General features: G+C 46.8%; 1 protein-coding gene across 1 annotated transcript in view; it reads right to left on the bottom strand.

Annotated features, from left to right (window-relative positions):
- LOC309568384 (nephrocystin-4-like) overlaps positions 1-24,762 on the bottom strand; it is a 350,057-nt gene that overhangs the window by 117,338 nt on the left and 207,957 nt on the right. Inside the window, exon 12 of the mRNA XM_082274044.1 lies at positions 10,700-10,845. Coding sequence (XP_082130170.1) covers positions 10,700-10,845 — 146 coding nt within the window. The remainder of the gene's footprint in view (positions 1-10,699; positions 10,846-24,762) is intronic.

Below are 24,762 nucleotides of genomic sequence, written 5' to 3'. Positions count from 1 at the left end.
ACCGAGCATCTAAGTTTGTTGTGTATGGAGCTGTGTAGCGGCAGAGCGGTGAGGGTGCCCCATGCTGACCTGGGTCCACAGCCAAAAGTGCCTACAATGAGCACGTGAGCATCGGAACTGGAGCACGGAGCAATGGTAGAAGACTAGCCGGCAGAGGCAGTGTGATGCTTTGGGCAATGTTCTGCTGGGAAACCTTGGCTCCTCCCATTCAAGTGGTTCTAACCTAACATGAACCATTGTTGGTGACCAAGTACACCCTTCATGGAAACCGTATTCCCTGATGGCAGTGGCCTCTTTCAGCAGGATAATGCGCCCTGACACACTGCAAAACTGGTTCAAAAACGGTTTGAGGAGCACATAGAGTTTAAGGTGTTATTGTTGCCTCCAAATTCTCCAGATCTCAGTCCAGTTGAGCATCTGTGGGATGTGTTGGAAAAACAAGTCCAATCCATAAAGGCCCCACCTCCCAACTTACAGGACTTAAAGGATCTGCTACTGACGACTTGGTGCCAGATACCACAGCGTACCTTCAGAGGTCTAGAGGAGTCCATGCCTGGACGAGTTACGGAGGGTAGTCATAATGTTATGGCTGATGGGTGTGTATACATATATTTGTGGTATATCCTTGCAATGTGTCATGTTGTGAAGCCAGGGTAGCATAAGAAAATCTAAAACTGATAAGACGGGTGAAGCTGAACAGACGGAATGAGTCAGCCACGCTTGGCATTTTGTACACACACATGGTAACTGCTATTTCTGTTTTGGGAACAATCCTACACTGATTTTTTTTTTTAAATAAAGTGAATCAGACGATCGCTTATCTAAAGAGGGGAATAATCCAACCTGAAAGTTTGCAGAGAATCGAGCACTGAAGTGTCTGAAGGATGAACATTACTCAGGGCAAGCAAAGATCCACAGGAAGGAATCCACCTGTAAACTGGGTGGGTCTGCAGAGACCAAAGGGGAAAGTTTAGGGCTCGCCCCCCAAGATAAATCCACCAATCAGGTGCCATGTAGTGTTTATTCAGCAAAGCTTATGCTCCCTACTGATTGCTGAGGTATCAGGGGGGAATTTGCAGAGATACCACTGCTTCCAAACTGAGAACAAGGGTCCTTCTCTGCAGCATGCTGGCAGGGGACAGGCTTTTCTACTCTGTGGCTGCTTTCTAAAGAAAATGAGTTGTAGGACCTTTTGGATGCACCTGGAAGGTGGAAATCAGGGGTCTCTAATCTGTTTAGTATGAGGGCCATGTTGTATATTTGGCACATATTTGGGGGCTGAAAAAATTAGTTTTAAAAATGAATGAATAAACACCCCCCCCCCCCTCAAAAGCCCTCCATTTCACCAGCCCCCCCCCTTTATATCCGAAACCCCCTACACACCAGAGTCCCCTGATCACAACAGAACCCCTTTCCAATCAGACACTTACCATCACATCAAAGCCCCCTCACTTTCCAATTGAGTCCCCCTTTCACATCAGGGCTGCCCTTTTACATCAGAGCCCCCCCCCCTCATATCCTTAGAGCCCCCCTCCACTTCCATCAGAGTCTCCCTTTTACATCAAGGCAGCCCTCTCACATCAGATGCCCTTTCTCATCAGACATTTCCCATCACATCAAAGCCCCCTCACTTTCCAAATGAGCCCCCCTTTCACATCATGGCTGCCCTTTTACATCAGAGCCCCCCCCCCCCATATCCTTAGAGCCCCCCTCCACTTCCATCAGAAGCTTCCATTTACATCAAGGCTGCCCTCTCACATCAGACATTTCCCATCACATCAAACCCCCCTTATTTTCCATTAGAGCCCCCTTTAACATCAGAAGCCCCCCCCCCCATTACATCAGAGTTCCCCCTTCAAACCAGAAGCCCCCTCATTTCATCAAAGCCCTACCTTCCCCTTTCACATCAGAGGCCCCTCCATATCCTTAGAGCCCCCCTCCACTTCCATCAGTCTCCCTTTTACATCAAAGCCCCCCCCCCCATTTCCTCAGGCCCTCCTCCTAATTCATCTGTGTGTCCCTTCCACATCAGAAGCCCCTCAATTCATCAGAGCCCCCCCTCCCCTTTCATCAGAGTTCCCCTTTCCCATCAGACACTTCCCATCACATCAAAGCCCCCCACTTTCCATTAGTAAAGTCCCCCTGTAACATCAGAAGCCCCCCCCCCCATCACATCAGAGTTTCCCCTGCAAATCATGAGCGCCCTCATTTCACCAGAGCCCAACCTCCTGTTCCTTTAGAGTCCAGCTTTTACATCAGGGCTCACCTTTTACATCAGAAGCCTCCCCCTTTTACTCAGAGCCCCCTTCTGATTCATCAGAGTCCCCCTTTAACATCAGAAACCTCCCATCACATCAAAAGTCCCTGTGACATCAGAAGCCTCCCATCACATCAGAAGTTCCTGTGACATCAGAAGCCTCCTCCCATCACATCAGAAGTCCCTGTGACATCAGAAGCCTCCACCTTTTAGTCAGAGCCCCCTTCTGAGTCATCAGAGTCCCCCTTTAACATCAGAAACCTCCCATCACATCAGAAGTCCCTGTGACATCAGAAGCCTCCACTTTTTACTCAGAGCCCCCTTCTGAGTCATCAGAGTCCCCCTTTAACATCAGAAACCTCCCATCACATCAGAAGTCCCTGTGACATCAGAAGCCTCCTCCCATCACATCAGAAGTCCCGGTGACATCAGAAGTCCCATTGACATCAGAAGCCTCCCATCGCATCCGAAATCCCTGTGACATCAGAAGCCTCCCATCACATCATAAGTCCCTGTGACATCAGAAGCCCCCGTGACATCAGAAATCCTTGTGACATCAGAAACCTCTCATCACATCAGAAGTCCCTGTGATATCAGAAACCTCCCATTACATCAGAAGTCCCTGTGATATCAGAAACCTCCCATTACATCAGAAGTCCCTGTGACATCAGAAGCCCCCGTCACATCAGAAGTTCCTGTGACATCAGAAGCCCCAGTCACATCAGAAGTCCCTGTGACATCAGAACCCCTTGTCACATCAGAAGTCCCTGTGACACCAGAAGCCCCCGTCACATCAGAACTCTGATATGCATCAGCCCCCCTTTCCCATCAGAAACCTTCCATCATATCAGTGCCCCCCTCACTTTTGACCAGAGTCCTCCTTTCACATCGGAAGTCCTCCATCACATTAGATTTCCTGTGGGCTGGGTAAAATCTTGCAGTGGGCTGGATGTGGCCTGTGGGCCGTAGTTTGGAGACCCCTGATATGACGTATAAAACCACACTGCACACAAAACTTTAAATCCAATATTAAAATGTATTTAGAGGATTTAAACTCAAAGTTCAGTTGGGCTTCAAAGGGGGGATGGGGGGTTGATCCCATCAGAGGGATGCTGCCCTGGATCCCAAAAATGATGTCTTTACAGGACCCAGGGTTGACGCTCCAGCCCTGTACAGATCCATGCAGTGTCTCAGGTGCTGCAACCATAGCCATCAGCTGTCCCTCAGCACCATGGAGAGCTCCAGGGCTGTCCAACCTTCATACAGTATCTAACAAAAGTGAATACACCCCTCACATTTTTGTAAATATTTTATTATATCTTTTCAATATATATTATATCTGGGACAACACCAAAGAAATGAAAAGGTGACAATGTCCAAATTTAGCCCAATTAGACATTTTCCCTTCCTGGTGTCATGTGACTCGTTAGTGTTACACTCTCTCATACTGGTCACTGGAAGTTCAACATGGCACCTCATGGCAAAGAACTCTGAGGATCTGAAAAAAAGAATTGTTGCTCTACATAAAGATGGCCTAGGCTACAAGACCCTGAAACTGAGCTGCAGCACAGGGGCCAACACCATACAGTGGTTTAACAGGGCAGGTTTCACTCAGAACAGGCCTCGCCATGGTCGACCAAAGAAGTTGAGTGCACATGCTCAGTGTCATATCCAGAGGTTGTCTTTGGGAAATAGACATATGAGTGCTGCCAGTATTGCTGCAGAGGTTGAAGGGGTGGGGGGTCAGCCTGTCAGTGCTCAGACCATACGCCGCACACTGCATCAAATTGGTCTGCATGACTGTCGTCCCAGAAGGAAGCCTCTTCTAAAGATGATTCACAAGAAAACCCCCAAACAGTTTGCTGAAGACAAGCAGACTAAGGACATGGACTACTGGAACCATCTCCTGTGCTCTGATGAGACCAAGATAAACTTATTTGGTTCAGATGGTGTTAGGCGTGTGTGGCGGGAACCAGGTGAGGAGTACAAAGACAAGTGTGTCTTCCTACAGTCAAGCATGGTGGTGGGAGTGTCATGGTCTGGGGCTTCATGAGTGCTGCCAGCACTGGGGAGCTACAGTTCATTGAGGGAACCATGAATGCCAACATGTACTGTGACATACTGAAGCAGAGCATGATCCCCTCCCTTCAGAGACTGGGGGGCAGGGCAGTATTCCAACATAACGACCCCAAACACCTCCAAGATGACCACTGCCTTACTAAAGAAGCTGAGGGTAAAGGTGATGGACTGGCCAAGCATGTCTGCAGACCTAAACCCTATTGAGCATCTGTGGGGCATCCTCAAACAGAAGGTGGAGGAGCGCAAGGTCTCTAACATCCACCAGCTCTGTGATGTCGTCATGGAGGAGGGGAAGAGGACTCCAGTGGTATCCTGTGAAGCTCTGGTGAACTCCATGCCCAAGAGGGTTAAGGCAGTGCTGGAAAATAATGGCGGCCACACAAAATATTGACACTTTGGGCCCAATTTGGACATTGTCACTTAGGAGTGTACTCACTTTTGTTGCCAGTGGTTTAGACATTAATGGCTGTGGGTTGAGTTATTTTGAGGGGACAGCAAATTTACACTGTTATACAAGCTGTACACTCACTACATTGTAGCAAAGTGTCATTTCTTCAGTGTTGTCACATGAAAAGATATAATAAAATATTTACATAAATGTGAGGGGTGTACACACTTTTGTGAGATACTGTATATATATATTTTTTTTTTTTTTAGCAGAAACCCTAGAGAGTAAAATGGTGGTTTTGCAATTTTTTATGTCACACGGTATTTGCGCAGCAGTTTTTCAAAAGCAATTTTTTTGGGGGAAAAATACACTTCGATTAATTTTATTGCACACACACAATATAATACCCAATATATTATACAATATAATTATTTGATAAAAAGTAAAAGATGGTGTTACGCAGAGTAAATAGATACCAAACATGTCATGCTTTAAAAATGCGTATGCTCTTGGATTGGTGTCAAGCTACGGCACCTAAAATTCTTCATAGGCGACGCTTTCAGAATTTTGCAGGTTTCCAGCTTAGAGTTACAGGGGAGGTCTGGTGCTAGAATTATTGCTCTCACTATAACGTTTGCGATAATACCTCACGTGTGGTGTGATCTCCGTTTACATATGCGCACGGGACTTACGCAAGCAGTTACATCTGCACATAAGCAGGGGAGCTTTACTTCTTTTCTTTTTTTTTATATTATTTATTTTATCCTAAACAATTTTTAACACTGCTTATTTTTTTTTTCGTATTAAGTTACATTGCTATTACAAGGAATGAACAACATCCCTTGTGACAGCATGGGCTGTGACAGGTCCTCTTTATGGAGAGATCCGGGGTCTACTAGACCCCAAATCTCTCCTCTGGCCCCTACTAGACCCCAAATATTTCCTTTAACATCTACTAGACCCCAAATATCTCCTCTGACCTCTACTAGACCCCAAATCTCTCCTCTGACTTCTACTAGACCCCAGATATCTCCTCTGACCTCTATTAGACCCCAAATCTCTCCTCTGGCCCCTACTAGACCCCAAATCTCCCCTCTGGCCCCTACTAGACCCCAAATATCTCCTCTGACCTCTACTAGACCCCAAATATCTCCTCTGACCTCTACTAGACCCCAGATATCTCCTCTGACCTCTACTAGACCCCAAATCTCTCCTCTGGCCCCTACTAGACCCCAAATCTCTCCTCTGGCCCCTACTAGACAGCAAATCTCTCCTCTGGCCCCTACTAGACAGCAAATCTCTCCTCTGGCCCCTACTAGACCCCAAATATCTCCTCTGACCTCTAATAGACCCCAGATATCTCCTCTGACCTCTACTAGACCCCAAATCTCTCCTCTGGCCCCTACTAGACCCCAAATCTCTCCTCTGGCCCCTACTAGACAGCAAATATCTCCTCTGGCCCCTACTAGACCCCAAATATCTCCTCTGACCTCTACTAGACCCCAGATCTCTCCTCTGGCCTCTGATCTGATCGGCTGCTTTCCTGGTCAGAGGCGAAACCAGAAGTGATTAAATCCTTGTCACTTCTAGTTACCGGGGTCAGATAGGGGGGAACAACGTCACTTCCTTTCTCTCTCTCTGTTCTGTGCAGTCATCGCCGCCAGTCAGTTCGCTCCCGGACTCTCCCATCCAATCGTGGGATCCTACTCAAAATCACTTCTGCATTAAAACCAACTACGGACTGCAAATTGTAATACCAGGGTGACGCTTGTAGCTGCAGGTATCATCCCAGTATAACCACTGCCAACCGAGAATATGACAGCTTATGGTTGGCAAGTGGTTAAAATGCAGAAAAAGTATTCACAATCCGGTTTAGTAAAGAGATGGTAATTGGGGTCTGTTTGGTTGGATGGTAATTCAGCACAGCGTTGAGGGAACAAAGTAAAGAGACTGACAAAGCAGGCTGAGCTCAAGGGCACGAGGCGGTTCAATGGCATTAGCCGGAGCGAAACCGCACCATACAAACACTGATTTATATCTCACGTCCCGCGCTGTTGATCTGCTGAGATATCAATGTGACTTTTTTAATGGTATCTTGGTGCTGGCGGCAGGACGGATGCATAGACAGGACTTTTTTCCCAGCTGAGGAAAGGGAAGGTTTGTGACTGTAAGGACTCCCGAACATTTATATAGAGGAATAAAGCTAAACTCCGGGTAATAAAGATATACAGCCTGTATGAACATAAAGGAATTGTAGACTTTTTTATTCCGTGCCCCAGAGAGATCGGAACAAGAATAAATATGGCGCTGGATTTGACTCCTCAATATGTCAGTCTGAGGCACTGTTGAGGCCACTCTCAACAAAAACGGGGTACCCCTTAAAATAAAAGACACCCAGAGTTTAAAATTCATGCCTAAAAGCTCTAATGAGAACGCCATTCCAAAAGAGTCCAAAATCTTTTATTACTGATTTTAGTGCATAACAAGAAAACATGAAACAGCCATACCATTTTGGGGTCTCAAAGATCTGCCCCTTCTTCAAGGCTATCAAGAGATATTGTCACGGTCAGGCCAGAGACCAGTAGATATACCAGTAGAGTGGCTCCCACGAACCAGCTGGATAAGTATACAAGCAGGTCACCCTGGTGGATGACGTGGGCTCATCCGAGACGCGGGGTCTAAGCACTAACTGGTGTTCACCAGACTCCCTGATGGTGGGGATGGGTTTTACTGTGTGTTAATACCAGGTCACGGTCCTCAGGATCACACCACCAGCAGATGGGCAGGCCGGGATCCAGTAGCAGGTGTAGCAGGTAGGGATCAAGCAGAAGCGTAGTTAATAAACAAACAAGCCAAAAGGTCAGTAACAAGTGGTTGCAGGTTTGGATCAAGTAAAAGCGTAGTCGAGGAACAAGCCAAAGGTCGGTAACGAGTGATAGCAAAGATACAGACAGCAGCAGGAGTGACAAAAGTGAAATATCGGCTGGAGAGAGCACAATAATCTGGCAAACATGAAGTGCAGACTCTGGCTTAAGTAGAAAGTTCATGGGAGGAGTAAAGGGTTTAAGAGAAAAGAGACAAGGTTGGTAATGAGTGGTTGCAGGTTTGGGTCAAACAGAAGCGTAGTCAAATAACAAACAAGCCAAAAGGTCAGTAACATGCGGTTGCAGGTTTGGATCAAGTAAAAGCGTAGTCAAGGAACAAGCCAAAGGTCGGTAACGAGTGATAGCAAAGATACAGACGGCAACAGGGGTGACAAAAGTGAAATATTGGCTGGAGAGAGCACAATAATCTGGCAAACAGGAAGTGCAGAGACAAGGCTTAAGTAGAAAGTTCATGGGAGGAGTAAAGGGTTCAAGGTTCAAGAGAAAAAAGACACAAGGCAAGGTTGTCTAAGCAATCAGACTGGGAGCTGTTCAGCATCTCAGATGCTCAGCAAGAAGAGCTACTGCCAGACACAGCAGAGGTTGCAGGTTCAGATCCGAGTCCTGACAAATATAATGTAAGGAAGCTCCAGTGTGTTGCAGTAGAAAGAGACCTTTGAATGTGCATGTGCGTGTTTCTGGGCATAAGTTACTATTAGAAGTATATTAGCGTGCATGTGTGCATTGGGCCCAATTAGCCATTTTCCCTCCCCGATGTCATGTGATTAGTTAGTGTTACAAGGTCTCAGGTGTGAATGGGGAGCAGGTGTGGTAAATTTGGTGTTATCGCTCTCACTCTCTCATACTGGTCACTGGAAGTTCAACATGGCACCTCATGGCAAAGAACTCTCTGAGGATCTGAAAAAAAGAATTGTTGCTCTACATAAATATGGCCTAGGCTATAAGAAGATTGCCAAGACCCTGAAACTGAGCTGCAGCACCGTGGCCAAGACCATACAGCGGTTTAACAGGACAGGTTCCACTCAGAACAGGCCTCGCCATGGTCAACCAAAGAAGCTGAGTGCACGTGCTAAGCGTCATATCCAGAGGTTGTCTTTGGGAAATAGACGTATGAGTTCTGCCAGCATTGATGCAGAGGTTGAAGGGGTGGGGGGTCAGCCTGTCAGTGCTCAGACCATACGCCGCACACTGCATCAAATTGGTCTGCATGGCTGTCGTCCCAGAAGGAAGCCTCTTCTAAAGATGATGAACAAGAAAACCCACAAACAGATTGCAAGACAAGCAGACTAAGGACATGGATTACTGGAACAATCTCCTGTGGTCTGATGTGACCAAGATAAACTTATTTGGTCAAGATGGTGTCAAGCGTGTGTGGGGGCAACCAGGTGTCATTTCTTCAGTGTTGTCACATGAAAAGATGTTGATCATTTGGGTCTGTTTTGTGATCCAACTGCCAAAAATATATGAACATTTCCCTTATTTCTGGAGTATTCAGGCACAAAAGCTTTCACTGACATACAGTATTTCCCTTTAAAATGCACAAAGGATATAAATCCACATTGTGTGCACCAAATGCCTTAACAAACCCAGATATTACCTTGGAAAAGTAACAGTGACATCATCACTGTGTTATATATATTTTGTGCAGACAGCAGAGCTGTGGGAGAGGTTCAGCAGGCTCCACCCACTACTGGCTGCCAGTAAAACACTACAGGAAGGGGTGGAGACAAGAACAGTCCCCCTGCACAAGGAGAGAGAGCAGAGCAGTGGGAGAAACCAAACAGTGCCCACCCACTACAGACTGTCCACAGAAAACCACAGGAGGGGGTGGAGACAGACCAGTCCCCCTGCAGGAGAGAGAGCAGAGAAGTGGGAGGAGCCAAACAGTCCCCACCCACTACAGACTGCTCACAGAAACCTACAGGAGGGGGTGGAGACAAGACCAGTCCCCCTGCACAAGGAGAGAGAGCAGAGCAGTGGGAGGAACCAAACAGTCCCCACCCACTACAGACTGTCCACAGAAAACCACAGGAGGGGGTGGAGACAGACCAGTCCCCCTGCAGGAGAGAGAGCAGAGTAGTGGGAGGAGCCAAACAGTCCCCACCCAATACAGACTGTTCACAGAAACCTACAGGAGGGGGTGGAGACAAGACCAGTCCCCCTGCACAAGGAGAGAGAGCAGAGCAGTGGGAGGAACCAAACAGTCCCCACCCACTACAGACTGTCCACAGAAAACCACAGGAGGGGGCGGAGACAGACCAGTCCCCCTGCACAAGGAGAGAGAGCAGAGCAGTGGGAGGAACCAAACAGTCCCCACCCACTACAGACCGCCCACAGAAACCTACAGGAGGGGGTGGAGACAAGACCAGTCCTCCTGCACAAGGAGAGAGAGAAGAGCAGTAGGAGGAACCAAACAGTCCCCACCCACTACAGACTGCCCACAGGAACCTACAGGAGGGGGTGGAGACAAAAACCAGTCCCCATGTACAAGGAGAGAGAGCAGAGCAGTAGGAGGAACCAAACAGACCCCACCCACTACAGACTGTCCACAGAAAACTACAGGAAGGGGTGGAGACAGACCTGTCCCCCTGCACAGGTAGAGAGAGCAGAGCAGTGGGAGGAGCCAAACAGTCCCCACTCACTAAAGACTTCCCACATTAAACCACAGGAGGGGGTGGAAACAGACCAGTCCCCCTGCACAAGTAGAGAGAGAAGAGTGGTGGGAGGAGCCAAACAGTCCCCACCCACTAAAGACTTCCGACATTAAACCACAGGAGGGGGTGGAAACAGACCAGTCCCCCTGCACAAGTAGAGAGAGCAGAGTAGTGGGAGGAACCAAACAGACTGCCCACATAAACCTACAGAAGGGGGTGGAGACAGACCAGTCCCCCTGCACCGGTAGAGAGAGCAGCAGTGGGCGGTCTTTATTACAGGAAGTCTCACAATGGATTACTGCACAGATCTGAAAGAAATACACCAAGCACGCAGAGATTCAATGGAGAAGACACATGAGGAATGGATTTCTTACCCCGGAGTTCAGTGCCGGGGATTACACTTCTCTATTGGTAAGTCTTTTATTTTTCCACTTACCTCCCAGTCTGAGTCCCCATTGCAACAATCGGAGCGTGGACAGGAGAAAAGGCCAGTTCCTGAAGATGGTCGGCGTTGGAGTATTCCAGGTTCCGGTCAACCATCTCTGCTTCAAGGTGAGTAATTCCACTCACTCCTGGGATCTCCTAATAAAAAGTAACATTAAATTAATTATTCGGCTGCATGGTAAAAATTGTTTTTTTTTTTTTTCAGAATTGTCGCTCTTATTTTGTTTATAACGCAAAAAACACAAACTTATTATTATTATTATTTCAGGTACTTAAATAATGCTGTCAATTTACGCAGCACTTTACATATACATTACACATTCACATCAGTCCCTGCCCTCAATCGCAGAGGTGATCAAAAACCACCAAAAGAAATCTCTATTTGTGGGGGAAAAAAAAACATCAATTTTAATTGGGTACAGTATCGCACGACCGCGCAATTGCCAGTTAAAATAATGCAAATTGGCCTAAAATTATGAAAAAATTAGATTTTTCCATTTGTTTTTCATTGGGAATGTTATATAGCAGAAAGTGAAAAATATTGTTTTTTTTTTCAGAATTCTCGCTCTTTTTTTGTTTATAGCGCAAAAAATAAAAATCGCACAGGTAAACAAATACCACCAGAAGAAAGCTCTATTTGTGGGGATAAACAACACATCAATGTTATTTGGGTACAGCGTCGCACGACCGCACAATTAACAGGTAAAATAATGCAAATTGGCCTAAAATTATGAGAAAATTAGATTTTTACCATTTATTTTATTGGGAATGTTTTATAGCAGAAAGTGAAAAATATTGTTTTGGTTTTTTTTTGTTTTTTTTTAAGAATTGTCGCTCCTTTTTTGTTTATAGCGCAAAAAAAAAATCACAGAGATGATCAAATACCACTAAAAGAAAGCTCTTTGTGGGGAAAAAAAACATCAATTTTGTTTGGGTACAGTATCACACGACCGCGCAATTGTCTGTTAAAATAACGCAAATTGGCCTAAAATTATGAAAACATTTTTTACATTTATTTTATTGGGAATGTTATATAGCAGAAAGTGAAAATATTGTTTTTTTTTTCAGAATTGTCGCTGTTTTTTTGTTTATAGTGCAAAAAAAATTAAAAAAAAAGAAAAAATAAAGGACATCAATTTTATTTCGGTAGGAAATTGTATTTTTTGCACGACCGCGCAATTGTCCGTTAAAGTAACGCAGTGCCGAATCGCAAAAAAATGGCCAGGTCATTAAGGGGGTAAATCCTTCCAGTCCAGAAGTGGAAAAATTAATTAATTATTTAATTAATAATTATTTTATTCATGTGTTCTTTGGTATGCCGGAAGTTCTGCTGTAATTTATGTGTAATGTACAGTAATTATTTTTTTTTTTTTCTGAATATACAGTAGATACATTTTAATCCTCTGCAGAATATTACTGTGCCGGTAACGTTCTAGCTGGGTGGAAATTGCAAACTTTAGAAAATAAAATAGTGAAAATGCGATTGACGCATGGGGCGGAGGGAGTACAAAGTCGGACAGCAAAGGACAGAGAAATATCACACCGCCGGCTCCTGAAACTTTTCCAGGTCTCCTCTTACAAGCACCATGGCAGGTAATTGAAAATAAAAATGGTTTCACACTCCAGGGAACAACGGCGAGGAAGACAAAGGTTCCGGGTGCTACATAAAACATTATGCAAATGGCGTTGCGGCATGCCTCCCTGCCAGTGTTGCAGCGTGTAACTCCTGACACACGCACCCTCCGGTTGCATATTATTTACATGCTAAACGACGGAGGAGAATAATGATGGAGGAGGCCGAGGATACTGAAAGCACCGGCTGAACTTTATGACACCCGATGCCAGCAAGGGGGACAAACACGGACAGGAGGCTTCTTCGCTGTATGCGATTAAATGTTCTTCATTAACATAATTAAAGCAGATATAAAAGACACCAATGAATGCAGCTTTGTAATCATTAACCCCTTCAAAACCAGGCACTTTAACCCCCTTGTGGCTGGTGCTGTGATGGAGGAAGGAATGGTGAGGGAGAGCTGGAGCAGTGAGTATAAAGCGGTCGGAGCGGCCTTTAGGCCCCTTTCACACCTGTGCGACCTTGACTGGACTTGAAGCAATGCCTGTAATCTTGAGGCCTATGGCCCTCTAGTCGCAGACCTTGACTGGACTTGAAGCAATGCCTGTAATCTTGAGGTCTATGGCCCTCTAGTCGCAGACCTTGAATGGACTTGAAGCAATGCCTGTAATCTTGAGGTCTATGGCCCTCTAGTCGCAGACCTTGACTGGACGTGAAGCAATGCCTGTAATCTTGAGGTCTATGGCCCTCTAGTCGCAGACCTTGAATGGACGTGAAGCAATGCCTGTAATCTTGAGGCCTATGGCCCTCTAGTCGCAGACCTTGACTGGACTTGAAGCAATGCCTGTAATCTTGAGGCCTATGGCCCTCTAGTCGCAGACCTTGACTGGACTTGAAGCAATGCCTGTAATCTTGAGGCCTATGGCCCTCTAGTCGCAGACCTTGACTGGACTTGAAGCAATGCCTGTAATCTTAAGGTCTATGGCCCTCTAGTCGCAGACCTTGAATGGACGTGAAGCAATGCCTGTAATCTTGAGGTCTGTGGCCCTCTAGTCGCAGACCTTGAATGGACTTGAAACAATGCCTGTAATCTTGAGGTCTATGGCCCTCTAGTCGCAGACCTTGACTGGACTTGAAGCAATGCCTGTAATCTTGAGGTCTGTGGCCCTCTAGTCACAGACCTTGAATGGACGTGAAGCAATGCCTGTAATCTTGAGGTCTATGGCCCTCTAGTCGCAGACCTTGAATGGACGTGAAGCAATGCCTGTGATCTTGAGGTCTATGGTCCTCTAGTCGCAGACCTTGAATGGACATGAAGCAATGCCTGTAATCTTGAGGTCTATGGACCTCTAGTCGCAGACCTTGACTGGACTTGAGGCAATGCCTGTAATCTTGAGGCCTATGGCCCTATAGTCGCAGACCTTGACTGGACTTGAAGCAATGCCTGTAATCTTGAGGCCTATGGCCCTCTAGTCGCAGACCTTGACTGGACTTGAAGCAATGCCAGTAATCTTGAGGCCTATGGCCCTCTAGTCGCAGACCTTGAATGGACGTGAAGCAATGCCTGTAATCTTGAGGTCTATGGCCCTCTAGTCGCAGACCTTGACTGGACTTGAAGCAATGCCAGTAATCTTGAGGCCTATGGTCCTCTAGTCGCAGACCTTGAATGGACGTGAAGCAATGCCTGTAATCTTGAGGCCTATGGCCCTCTAGTCGCAGACCTTGAATGGACGTGAAGCAATGCCTGTAATCTTGAGGCCTATGGCCCTCTAGTCGCAGACCTTGACTGGACTTGAAGCAATGTCTGTAATCTTGAGGCCTATGACCCTCTAGTCGCAGACCTTGAATGGACGTGAAGCAATGCCTGTAATCTTGAGGCCTATGGCCCTCTAGTCGCAGACCTTGACTGGACTTGAAGCAATGTCTGTAATCTTGAGGCCTATGACCCTCTAGTCGCAGACCTTGAATGGACGTGAAGCAATGCCTGTAATCTTGAGGCCTATGACCCTCTAGTCGCAGACCTTGAATGGACGTGAAGCAATGCCTGTAATCTTGAGGCCTATGGCCCTCTAGTCGCAGACCTTGAATGGACGTGAAGCAATGCCTGTAATCTTGAGGCCTATGACCCTCTAGTCCAGGGGTAATGAATTAAAATTCAAGGAGGTCCGGTTGCTAAAATTTTCTTTGGGCCGAGGTCCGAATCTGAAGTCTTTGCTATGACTCAGAAAGAATGGCAAAACAAAACGTGTCCATCAGCGTTGCTCTTAACATAAAATATGCCCATCCGAGTGCCCCCTAACATAAAATATGCCCATCAGAGTGCCCCCTAACATAAAATATGCCCTTAGCATAAAATTTGCTCATCAGCGTGACCCTTAACATAAAATAAGGGACACGCTGATGGGCATATTTTATGTTAGGGGGCACTCAGATGGACACATTTTATGTTAGGGGGCACTCTGATGGGCACATTTTATGTTAGTGGGCACTCTGATGGGCATATTTTATGTTAGGGGGCACTCTGATGGGCATATTTTATGTTAGGGGGCACTCAGATGGACACATTTTATGTTAGGGGGCACTCTGATGGGCATATTTTATGTTAGGGGGCACTCTGATGGGCACATTTTATGTTAGGGGGCACTCTGATGGGCACATTTTATGTTAGGGGGCACTCTGATGGGCACATTTTATGTTAGGTTGCACTCTGATGGGCAAAACAAAACGTGTAAATCAGCGTTGCTCTTAACATAAAATATGGCCATTAGAGTGCCCCTTAACATAAAATATGCTCCTCAGCGTGCCCCTTAGCATTAAATATGCCCATCAGAGTGCCCCTTAGCATAAAATGTGTCCATCAGAGTGCCCCTTAGCATAAAATATGCCCATCAGAGTGCCCCCTAACATAAAATGTGCCCATCAGCGTGCCCCCTAACATAAAATGTGCCCATCAGCGTGCCCCCTAACATAAAATATGCCCATCAGAGTGCCCCCTAACATAAAATGTGCCCATCAGAGTGCCCCTTAGCATAAAATAGGCCCATCAGCGTGACCCTTAACATAAAATAAGGGGCACGCTGATGGGCATATTTTATGTTAGGGGGCACTCTGATGGGCACATTTTATGTTAGGGGGCACTCTGAAGGGCACATTTTATGTTAGGGGGCACTCTGATGGGCAAAACAATACGTGTAAATCAGCGTTGCGCTTAACATAAAATATGCCCATTAGAGTGCCCCTTAACATTAAATATGCCCATTAGAGTGCCCCTTAACATAAAATATGCCCATTAGAGTGCCCCATAACATTAAATATGCCCATTAGAGTGCCCCTTAACATAAAATAAGGGGCATGCTGATGGGCACATTTTATGTTTAGGGACGGCACTCTGATGGGCACATTTTTTTTTATGGGGCACTCTAATGAGCACTACAAAATATGCCCATCAATCTGCAGACTTTTAAAACCTCCCATCCGCTTTAAGTGCATCTATGGCCACATTACATTCTCCCCTTGTGCTCCACATACCTGGAGCCAGGAGCCGAGCCAGAAGCCGCGAGCAGGGGGGCGGGGCGCGCACATAATGTCACGCCCCAACTCGCTGCCTGGCTGAATGGGAGCCGCAGTCAGGAGCGGGGGGCGGGGCGCGCGTGTGACGTCACGCCCCTACTCGCGGCCCGACAGGACACCGGCCGGGAGCCGCAGCGCGCACACAGTACGTCAGTGGTTGCTGGGACACCCGCGGTCCCAGCAAACCATTGAATCAATACAGGAGGCGGCCTCGCGGTCCGGGTGAAAGCATCGTGCGGGCCGCCAATGGACCGCGGGCCGCCATTTAGTGACGGCTGATGTAAACCATTCCATTGTAGCTCTGGCTGGATGTTTCGGGTCGTTGTCTTGCTGGAAGGTGAACCTTCGCCCCGGTCTCAAGTCTTTTGCAGACTCTAACAGGTTTTCTTCTAAGATTGCCCTGTATTTGGCTCCATCCATCTTCCCATCAGCTCTGACCAGCTTCCCTGTCCCTGCTGAAGAAAAGCATTCCCACAACGTGATGCTGCCACCACCATGTTTCACAGTGGGGATGGTGTGTTCAGGGTGATGTGTAGTGTTAGTTTCCCCCACACATAGCGTTTTGCTTTTAGGCCAAAAAGTTCAATTTTGGTCTCATCTAAAGCAGAGCTCCTTCTTCCACAAGTTTGCTGTGTCCCCCACATGGCTTTTCACAAACTTCAAACGTGACTTCTTATGGCTTTCTTTCACCAATGGCTTTCTTCTTCTCACTCTTCCATAAAGGGCAGATTTGTGGAGCGCACGACTAATAGTTATCCTGTGGACAGATTCTCCCACCTGAGCTGTGGATCTCTGCAGCTCCTCCTGAGTTCCCATGGGCCTCTTGGCTGCTTTCTGATGAATGTTCCCCTTGCCCGGCCGGTCAGTTTAGGTGGCCGGTCATGTCTTGGTAGGGTTGCAGTTGTGCCATACTCTTTCCATTTTCCCATGATGGATTGAACAGCGCTCTGTTTGATCCTAAAAGCTTAGGATATTTTTTTATAACTTAACTCTGCTTTAAATTTCTCCACAACTTTATCCCTGACCTGTCTAGTGTTTACCTTGGTCTTCAAGATGCTGTTTGTTCACAAAGGTTCTCTAACAAACCTCTGAGGGCTTCACAGAACAGCTGTATTTATACTGAGATTAAATGACACACAGACATCAAGACCAATACCAAGTCTAACAGACATGAAGGGTCTGTTGGACTTCCTATGCCTCCCCTACCCTCCAAAGCAACTAACCAAGCACATCTGTGAAATTGAAAGTGGTGGAATCCTTGTAGCTTTCGGTTTCATTTGGCACAGAGGAGATGGGGGAACAATGTTTCTCCATCTCCTTTGTGGGAAGATGTCCCAGGCTCCTTGGAAGAATAGGAGAGCCTGGGAACCACGTTGGGTGGGGGGCAGTCAGGGGGAAGGAAGGGGGTAGGAGCGGGGGTGGCCCTTTTGCAGCATTGTAAATGTGATCTGTAAAACCCACCCAGATTACTTTTACAAAACAGTTGATTGCTGGCTGTAAAATAAACTGTACGGTCGGTAGGGGTCAGGCTTTGAGAACAGTAGCTCTAGCAGTAGAGAGGCTCCCACCGACCAGCAGGATAGGTATACAAGTAGGTCAGCCTGGCAGATGATGAAAGCTCACCTGAGCTGCGGGGTCTATGCACTAACCAGTATTCACCAGAACTCCTGATGGTGGTGATGGATTTTGTTGTGAGTTAGTACCAGGTCACAGTCCTCAGGATTACCCCACCAGGAGGTGAGCAAGCCTGGGTCCAGTAGTAGATATAGCAAGTAGGGATCAAGCAAGCCATGATGGATGATGGGGGCTCACCCAAGGTGTGGGATCTAAGCACTAATTGGTATTCACCAGAGCTCCTAATGCTGGAGATGGATTTTGCTGCCTGTTAGTATCAAGTCGTGATCCTCAGGATCGCCCCACCAGGAGGTGAGCAGGCCAGTGTCCAGTAGCAGATATAGTAGGTAGGGATCAAGTAGGTCATGACGGATAATGGGGGCTCACACAAGGTGTGGGGTCTAAGGACTAACTGGTATTCACCAGAGCTCCTAATGCTGGAGATGGGTTTTGCTGCCTGTTAGTATCAAGTCGTGATCCTCAGGATCTCTCCACCAGGAGGTGAGCAGGCCAGTGTCCAGTAGCAGATATAGTAGGTAGGGATCAAGTAGGTCATGACGGATGTTGGGGGCTCACCCAAGGTGTGGGGTCTAAGCACTAACTGGTATTCACCAGAGCTCATAATGGTGGAGATGGGTTTTTCTGTCTGTTAGTATCAAGTCGTGATCCTCAGGATCGCCCCACCAGGAGGTGAGCAGGCCGGCGTCCAGTAGCAGATCTAGTAGGTAGAGATCAAGTAGGTCATGACAGATGATGGGGGCTTACCCAAGGTGTGGGGTCTAAGCACTAACTGGTATTCACCAGAGCTCCTGATGGTGAAGATGGGTTTTGCTGCATGTTAGTACCAGGTTGTGGTCCTCAGAATGGCCCCACCAAGAGGTGAGCCAGTTGGGGTCCAGTAGCAGATATAGCAGGTAGGGATCAAGCAGGTCACAGCGGATAATGGGGGCCTACCCAAGGTGCGAGGTCTAAGCACTAACCCAGGGGTGTCCAAATAACGGCCCTCCAGCTGTTGCGGAACTACACATTCCATGAGGCATTGTAAATCTCTGATATTCACAGACATAACTAGGCATGATGGGAATTGTAGTTCCTGAACAGCTAAAGGGCCATATTTTCGACACCCCAGCGCTGACCGGTATTCATCAGAGCCCCTGATGGCGGAGATGGGTTTTTCCTGCGTGTTAGCACCAGGTTGTGGTCCTCAGGATTGCCCCACCAAGAGGTGATCAAGCCGGGGCCAGTAGCAGATATAGCAGGTAGGGTATCAAGCGGAAGCGTAGTTGAAGAACAAGCCAAAGGTTATAAATGACCGGTAGTGAAGATACAGACGGCAGCAGGAGTGACAAGAGCAAGATATCGGCTGGAGAGAGCACAATAATCTGGCAAACAGGAAATACAAAGGCGTGGCTTATATAGGAAGTTCATGGGAGGAGCAAAGAATTCAAGGTTGACCAGACAAGACAGGAGGCAAGATTATCTGAGGGATATTCTACAGCTGTGCAGCATCCCAGGTGGCTCAACAGGAAGAGATGCCACCAGACGCAGCAGAGGTCGCAGGTTCAGACCCGGGTCCTGACCAGCACATAGATCTCAGCTGCAGCAATGCTCTTGTAATAACCACTTGTTGGCAGAATAGGCTGGTTGTGCATTTATCAGCAAATGGTTAAACACTGGTAAAGCTACATCTCGCTGCGTCCTTGTTCGTCTTGGAAATGGGAGGATGTTCTTGTGCCAAGCGGAGGTAAGTGTCCCTGACACCGATATTTGTATCCATTTTGGAGGGATTATACAGCACAAATAAAAACAGATTAGCCGTCCATAATGGTACGCGGTTAGCATCCCGTGACGTGCCTATAATGGTATAACATTTAGTTTGTTTAATTAGTTAGGTAATTCTAATAAGATGGCTCCCTAGAAAGCAATTAGCTATTTAAAACAAACAAATTTTTAATGCCATGTGCTTTCCAAGATTGCTTTCCCGACATGAATAATTGACTGAAACTTGTTTTCACGTGTGAAAGGGGGATCGTCTGCTTTGCTCTGTCTTTGACATTTCCTGTAAATAAACCGCGGTAATCAAAAGGCATCTGCCAAACACCTTCTGCTCCTTCCTGTCTAAATCCAGGCGATTTGCCCTCGCGTTGTGCCGTTAACCTTTTCCTCGCTCTCCGCACTTGGGCGGGTTTTGATAAGTGGTTGGTGATATTTGAGATGCTTTAGGTAAGGTCCGGAGTCCCTCTTGTTTCTATTTATTTATGAATATAAAATATTTGTATATTACCGGTATTTATTTTATGACAACAGTTTACATAACGTCCAAAATGGCAAAAGTTCTGTATTTCCGGTAAAGCGTGATGACGTCACAGCAGGCTTCGTCCTACGCGCTTCGTCGCAAATGATTTTTAGATATGATTAGAGCAGGGGTGTCCAACTCAATTTCATCGCGGGCCGCATCAGCATTATTGGTTGCCCTTGAAGGGCCAGTTATATCTGTAATGGTACTTTTCCACTGCAAGTACCGGCTCGGCTCCACTTGGCCCTGCTTGGCTCTGTTGGTTTTCCACTGCATGGTACCGCATGGTACGGTGTTGGAACGGTTTGGTACGGTTTGCTTTTCCACTAAAGTAAAGGGGGTGGGATAACAATGATTCTCTGACCAATCAGTGGCTAGTAGTGACAAACAGTCAAGGCTGCATGCAAAGGATTGTGGGATATGGTACCGGTACGGCCCTCTTGGAACCACAACTGAGGTGGTACTGTTTAAGCGAGCCGTACCATTCGGTTCCATGTAGGGGAAAAGCGCCGCCGTACCGTACCGAACCATTCCTACACCGTACCATGCGTTACCAGCAGTGGAAAAGCACGAAAGTGACCTCCCACGCGAGTGAGGTCATCGTGGCTTTGGCCACTCACAGAGCCGGAGCCGCCGAACCTGGAAGAGACGCCGAGGGAACATGTCGGCTCCCTCAGCGGTGTCCGGGCGACCGCGTTGGGGCTTCGTTCTAAGGTAAGTATTTCATAATGTGCTAGTATGCGATGCATACTAGCTCATTATGCTTTTGTCCTGCAGGGTTTTTTTTTTGTTTTTTGTGAAGATACAACCGCAATAAATGCATACAATTACTTAGGAACGTGATAATTGCAGAAATTTGTGGTCCGTCCTTGGAACAATTCCAAACTGAGGGGCCTAATTCCTCATTGTATCAGTATATGGTGTATTACAGCCGTCACTAAATGGCGGCCCGCGGTCCATTGGCGGCCCGCACGATGCTTTCACCCGGACCGCGAGGCCGCCTCCTGTATTGATTCAATGGTTTGCTGGGACCGCGGGTGTCCCAGCAACCACTGACGTACTGTGTGCGCGCTGCGGCTCCCGGCCGGTGTCCTGTCGGGCCGCGAGTAGGGGCGTGACGTCACACGCGCGCCCCGCCCCCCGCTCCTGACTGCGGCTCCCATTCAGCCAGGCAGCGAGTTGGGGCGTGACATTATGTGCGCGCCCCGCCCCCCTGCTCGCGGCTTCTGGCTCGGCTCCTGGCTCCAGGTATGTGGAGCACAAGGGGAGAATGTAATGTGGCCATAGATGCACTTAAAGCGGATGGGAGGTTTTAAAAGTCTGCAGATTGATGGGCATATTTTGTAGTGCTCATTAGAGTGCCCCATAAAAAAAAATGTGCCCATCAGAGTGCCGTCCCTAAACATAAAATGTGCCCATCAGCATGCCCCTTATTTTATGTTAAGGGGCACTCTAATGGGCATATTTAATGTTATGGGGCACTCTAATGGGCATATTTTATGTTAAGGGGCACTCTAATGGGCATATTTAATGTTAAGGGGCACTCTAATGGGCATATTTTATGTTAAGCGCAACGCTGATTTACACGTATTGTTTTGCCCATCAGAGTGCCCCCTAACATAAAATGTGCCCTTCAGAGTGCCCCCTAACATAAAATGTGCCCATCAGAGTGCCCCCTAACATAAAATATGCCCATCAGCGTGCCCCTTATTTTATGTTAAGGGTCACGCTGATGGGCCTATTTTATGCTAAGGGGCACTCTGATGGGCACATTTTATGTTAGGGGGCACTCTGATGGGCATATTTTATGTTAGGGGGCACGCTGATGGGCACATTTTATGTTAGGGGGCACGCTGATGGGCACATTTTATGTTAGGGGGCACTCTGATGGGCATATTTTATGCTAAGGGGCACTCTGATGGACACATTTTATGCTAAGGGGCACTCTGATGGGCATATTTAATGCTAAGGGGCACGCTGAGGAGCATATTTTATGTTAAGGGGCACTCTAATGGCCATATTTTATGTTAAGAGCAACGCTGATTTACACGTTTTGTTTTGCCCATCAGAGTGCAACCTAACATAAAATGTGCCCATCAGAGTGCCCCCTAACATAAAATGTGCCCATCAGAGTGCCCCCTAACATAAAATGTGCCCATCAGAGTGCCCCCTAACATAAAATATGCCCATCAGAGTGCCCCCTAACATAAAATGTGTCCATCTGAGTGCCCCCTAACATAAAATATGCCCATCAGAGTGCCCCCTAACATAAAATATGCCCATCAGAGTGCCCACTAACATAAAATGTGCCCATCAGAGTGCCCCCTAACATAAAATGTGTCCATCTGAGTGCCCCCTAACATAAAATATGCCCATCAGCGTGTCCCTTATTTTATGTTAAGGGTCACGCTGATGAGCAAATTTTATGCTAAGGGCATATTTTATGTTAGGGGGCACTCTGATGGGCATATTTTATGTTAGGGGGCACTCGGATGGGCATATTTTATGTTAAGAGCAACGCTGATGGACACGTTTTGTTTTGCCATTCTTTCTGAGTCATAGCAAAGACTTCAGATTCGGACCTCGGCCCAAAGAAAATTTTAGCAACCGGACCTCCTTGAATTTTAATTCATTACCCCTGGTTTACATCAAAGCATATTCATGTGTTAGAATGGCCCAGTCACAGTCCAGACCTAAATCCCATTGAGAATCTGTGGCAAGACTTGAAAATTGCTGCTCACAGACGCTCTCCATCCAATCTGACAGAGCTTGAGATATTCTGCAAAGAAGAATGGGCAGAAATGTCCTCTCTAGATGTGCAAAGCTGGTAGAGACATCCCCAAAAAGACTTGCAGCTGTAATTGCAGGGAAAGGCGGTTCTACAAAGTATTGACTCCGGGGGGTGAATACAAATGCAGCCACACTTTTCACAGATTTATTTGTATCATTTATCATTTTCCTTCCACTTCACAATTATGGCCACTTTGTGTCGGTCTATCACATAAAATCCCAATAAATAACATCTTAGTTTTTGGTGGTAACATGACAACGTGGAAACTTTCAAGGGGTATGAATACTTTTTCAAGGCACTGTAGGTGGGAGGTCATAAGGTTATGGCTGATCGGTTTATGTACTTCGCTGCTTGCCTGTGGTTTAGCTTTAAAATATTGGAATTGAATGTATGACTTCTTTATGTGTTGGAGGTGAGATGTGGGGATTTCACAGCATTACATTGTGAAGGTGTTTTTTTTTTATTTTTGGGGGTTTTTTTTAGTTTTTTTATTTAAAGCGATGCGACTCTAGAGTAGACAACAAATAAGTATTTTATAAGCTGGTTAATAAATAAGCCGCATCCTGGAGAAGATTCTCCCAAACACTTCCATTAAGATAAGTGAGTGACTTGCCACTTTGCTTCACCCTTGCGGGTTATCTATAATTAAACCAAATGCTTAGCGCTGTCGCCTCACATGATCTTAGGAAACTTTTTTCCTTCCCTAAGTACAACCAAGATGTAATTTACTACGGGGCCTAAACAAAAAAAAAATATTCTTAAAGTGTAACCCCCCCCCCCCTCTGGGTGATCTCTGTACATTGCAGGGATTATAACAAACTTTGTTGCAGATTCCTACCTTTTGTTATTCTGAAGAAATCATTGTTTGTTCCTCTGTGTCCACGTGCAATGTGAATGGGAGTGACTTTATATAATTATCGATCAGCTGCTGCACCTGCAGGGCTCTAATGAGGGAAGTGGTCTGTATCCCTTAAGGTGGGATTTCCCTTTGTGAGTATCTCACCAAAAATTACATTTCTGTTGCAGGGGATGCCCAAAATCTGACTTGTATCTAAGTGCAGACTTCTGGGAAAATCAGTGAGCCAATCACACAAGGAAGAAATTATATTTCTGGGGGGGAGGGGGGGGGCGCTCTGTATACCATCTGTGTACAGAGCGCCTCCAGGTGGCCATATTGCATTTTACAGAAATATACAGTGGCTGCAGATTGAAAGGAAAGGGCATTTTTAATAACATTCAGTTACAATATGACTTTGTAAAAAATTGTATAAAATTGTTTACATTATATTATATTTTTTTTATTTCCAAATTTTTTACTTTCCCACGAAAGTGGAGTTAATCTCAGTGCCGGTTCACACTACTCCGACTTGTCAGGCGACTTGGTCGCCTGACAAGTCGTGCTCCATTCTGTGCAATGGCAACCGTTCTAATAGGAGCGACTCAAGTCGCTCCGACTTAGAAAAAGGTTCCTGCACTACTTTTGGCAGAAGTCGGAGCGACTTGCATTGACTTCCATTATGTGAAGTCAGTGCAAGCCGCGCCGAAGTCGCGGTGCACGGCGACTTGTTCAAGTCGCCCTGAAGTCGTGTCGCCATAGTGTGAACCGACTCTTAGGCTAAAAATATTAAATAAAATAATAATACAAATAAATAAAAATAAAAGGCCAAATAAACCTGCAGTTTAACTACTTGATGTCCGCACTATAGCCGAATGATGGCTACAGCGTGGACCTGAATTGCCGGGAGGGCGTACACTGACGTCCTCTTGGCAACGAGCGGCCTGCGCGCTCCCTGCAGAGCGTGCCTGGCTTACTTTGTAAACGGCGAGTCCATGAGACTCACCTGATCGGACATCGGGGGCGACCCCGCCCCCTTACCACCTGATCAGCTGTCAGCCAATGTCATGTAAAGTAAACAGTAGCCGGCGATCAGCTGTTGTGTTCTCCTCACACTGTCAGTACGAGGAAAAGAAAAACAATGATTGCCGGCTGCTGTCAGAGGTCCCGAAGAGGGGAAGGAATATTTGTGCCCCCAGTGCCCACCAGTGTCACCTACCACTGCCCACCAGCACCACCTACCAGTGTCACCCATCAGTGCTCACCAGTGCCACCTATCAGTGCCCCATCATGTGTCCCCTACCAGTGCCTATCATTGCCCATCAGTGCCATCCATCAGTGCCACCTATTAATGCCAATCAGTGCCCATGAGTGCC

Source organism: Pelophylax lessonae (assembly GCF_965119305.1).
Source record: "Pelophylax lessonae genome assembly, chromosome: 12".
In the NCBI taxonomy this organism is placed as follows: Eukaryota; Metazoa; Chordata; class Amphibia; order Anura; family Ranidae; genus Pelophylax; species Pelophylax lessonae.
Note: the sequence above shows the minus strand (reverse complement) of the source record. Positions and strands in the feature narration are given on the sequence as shown.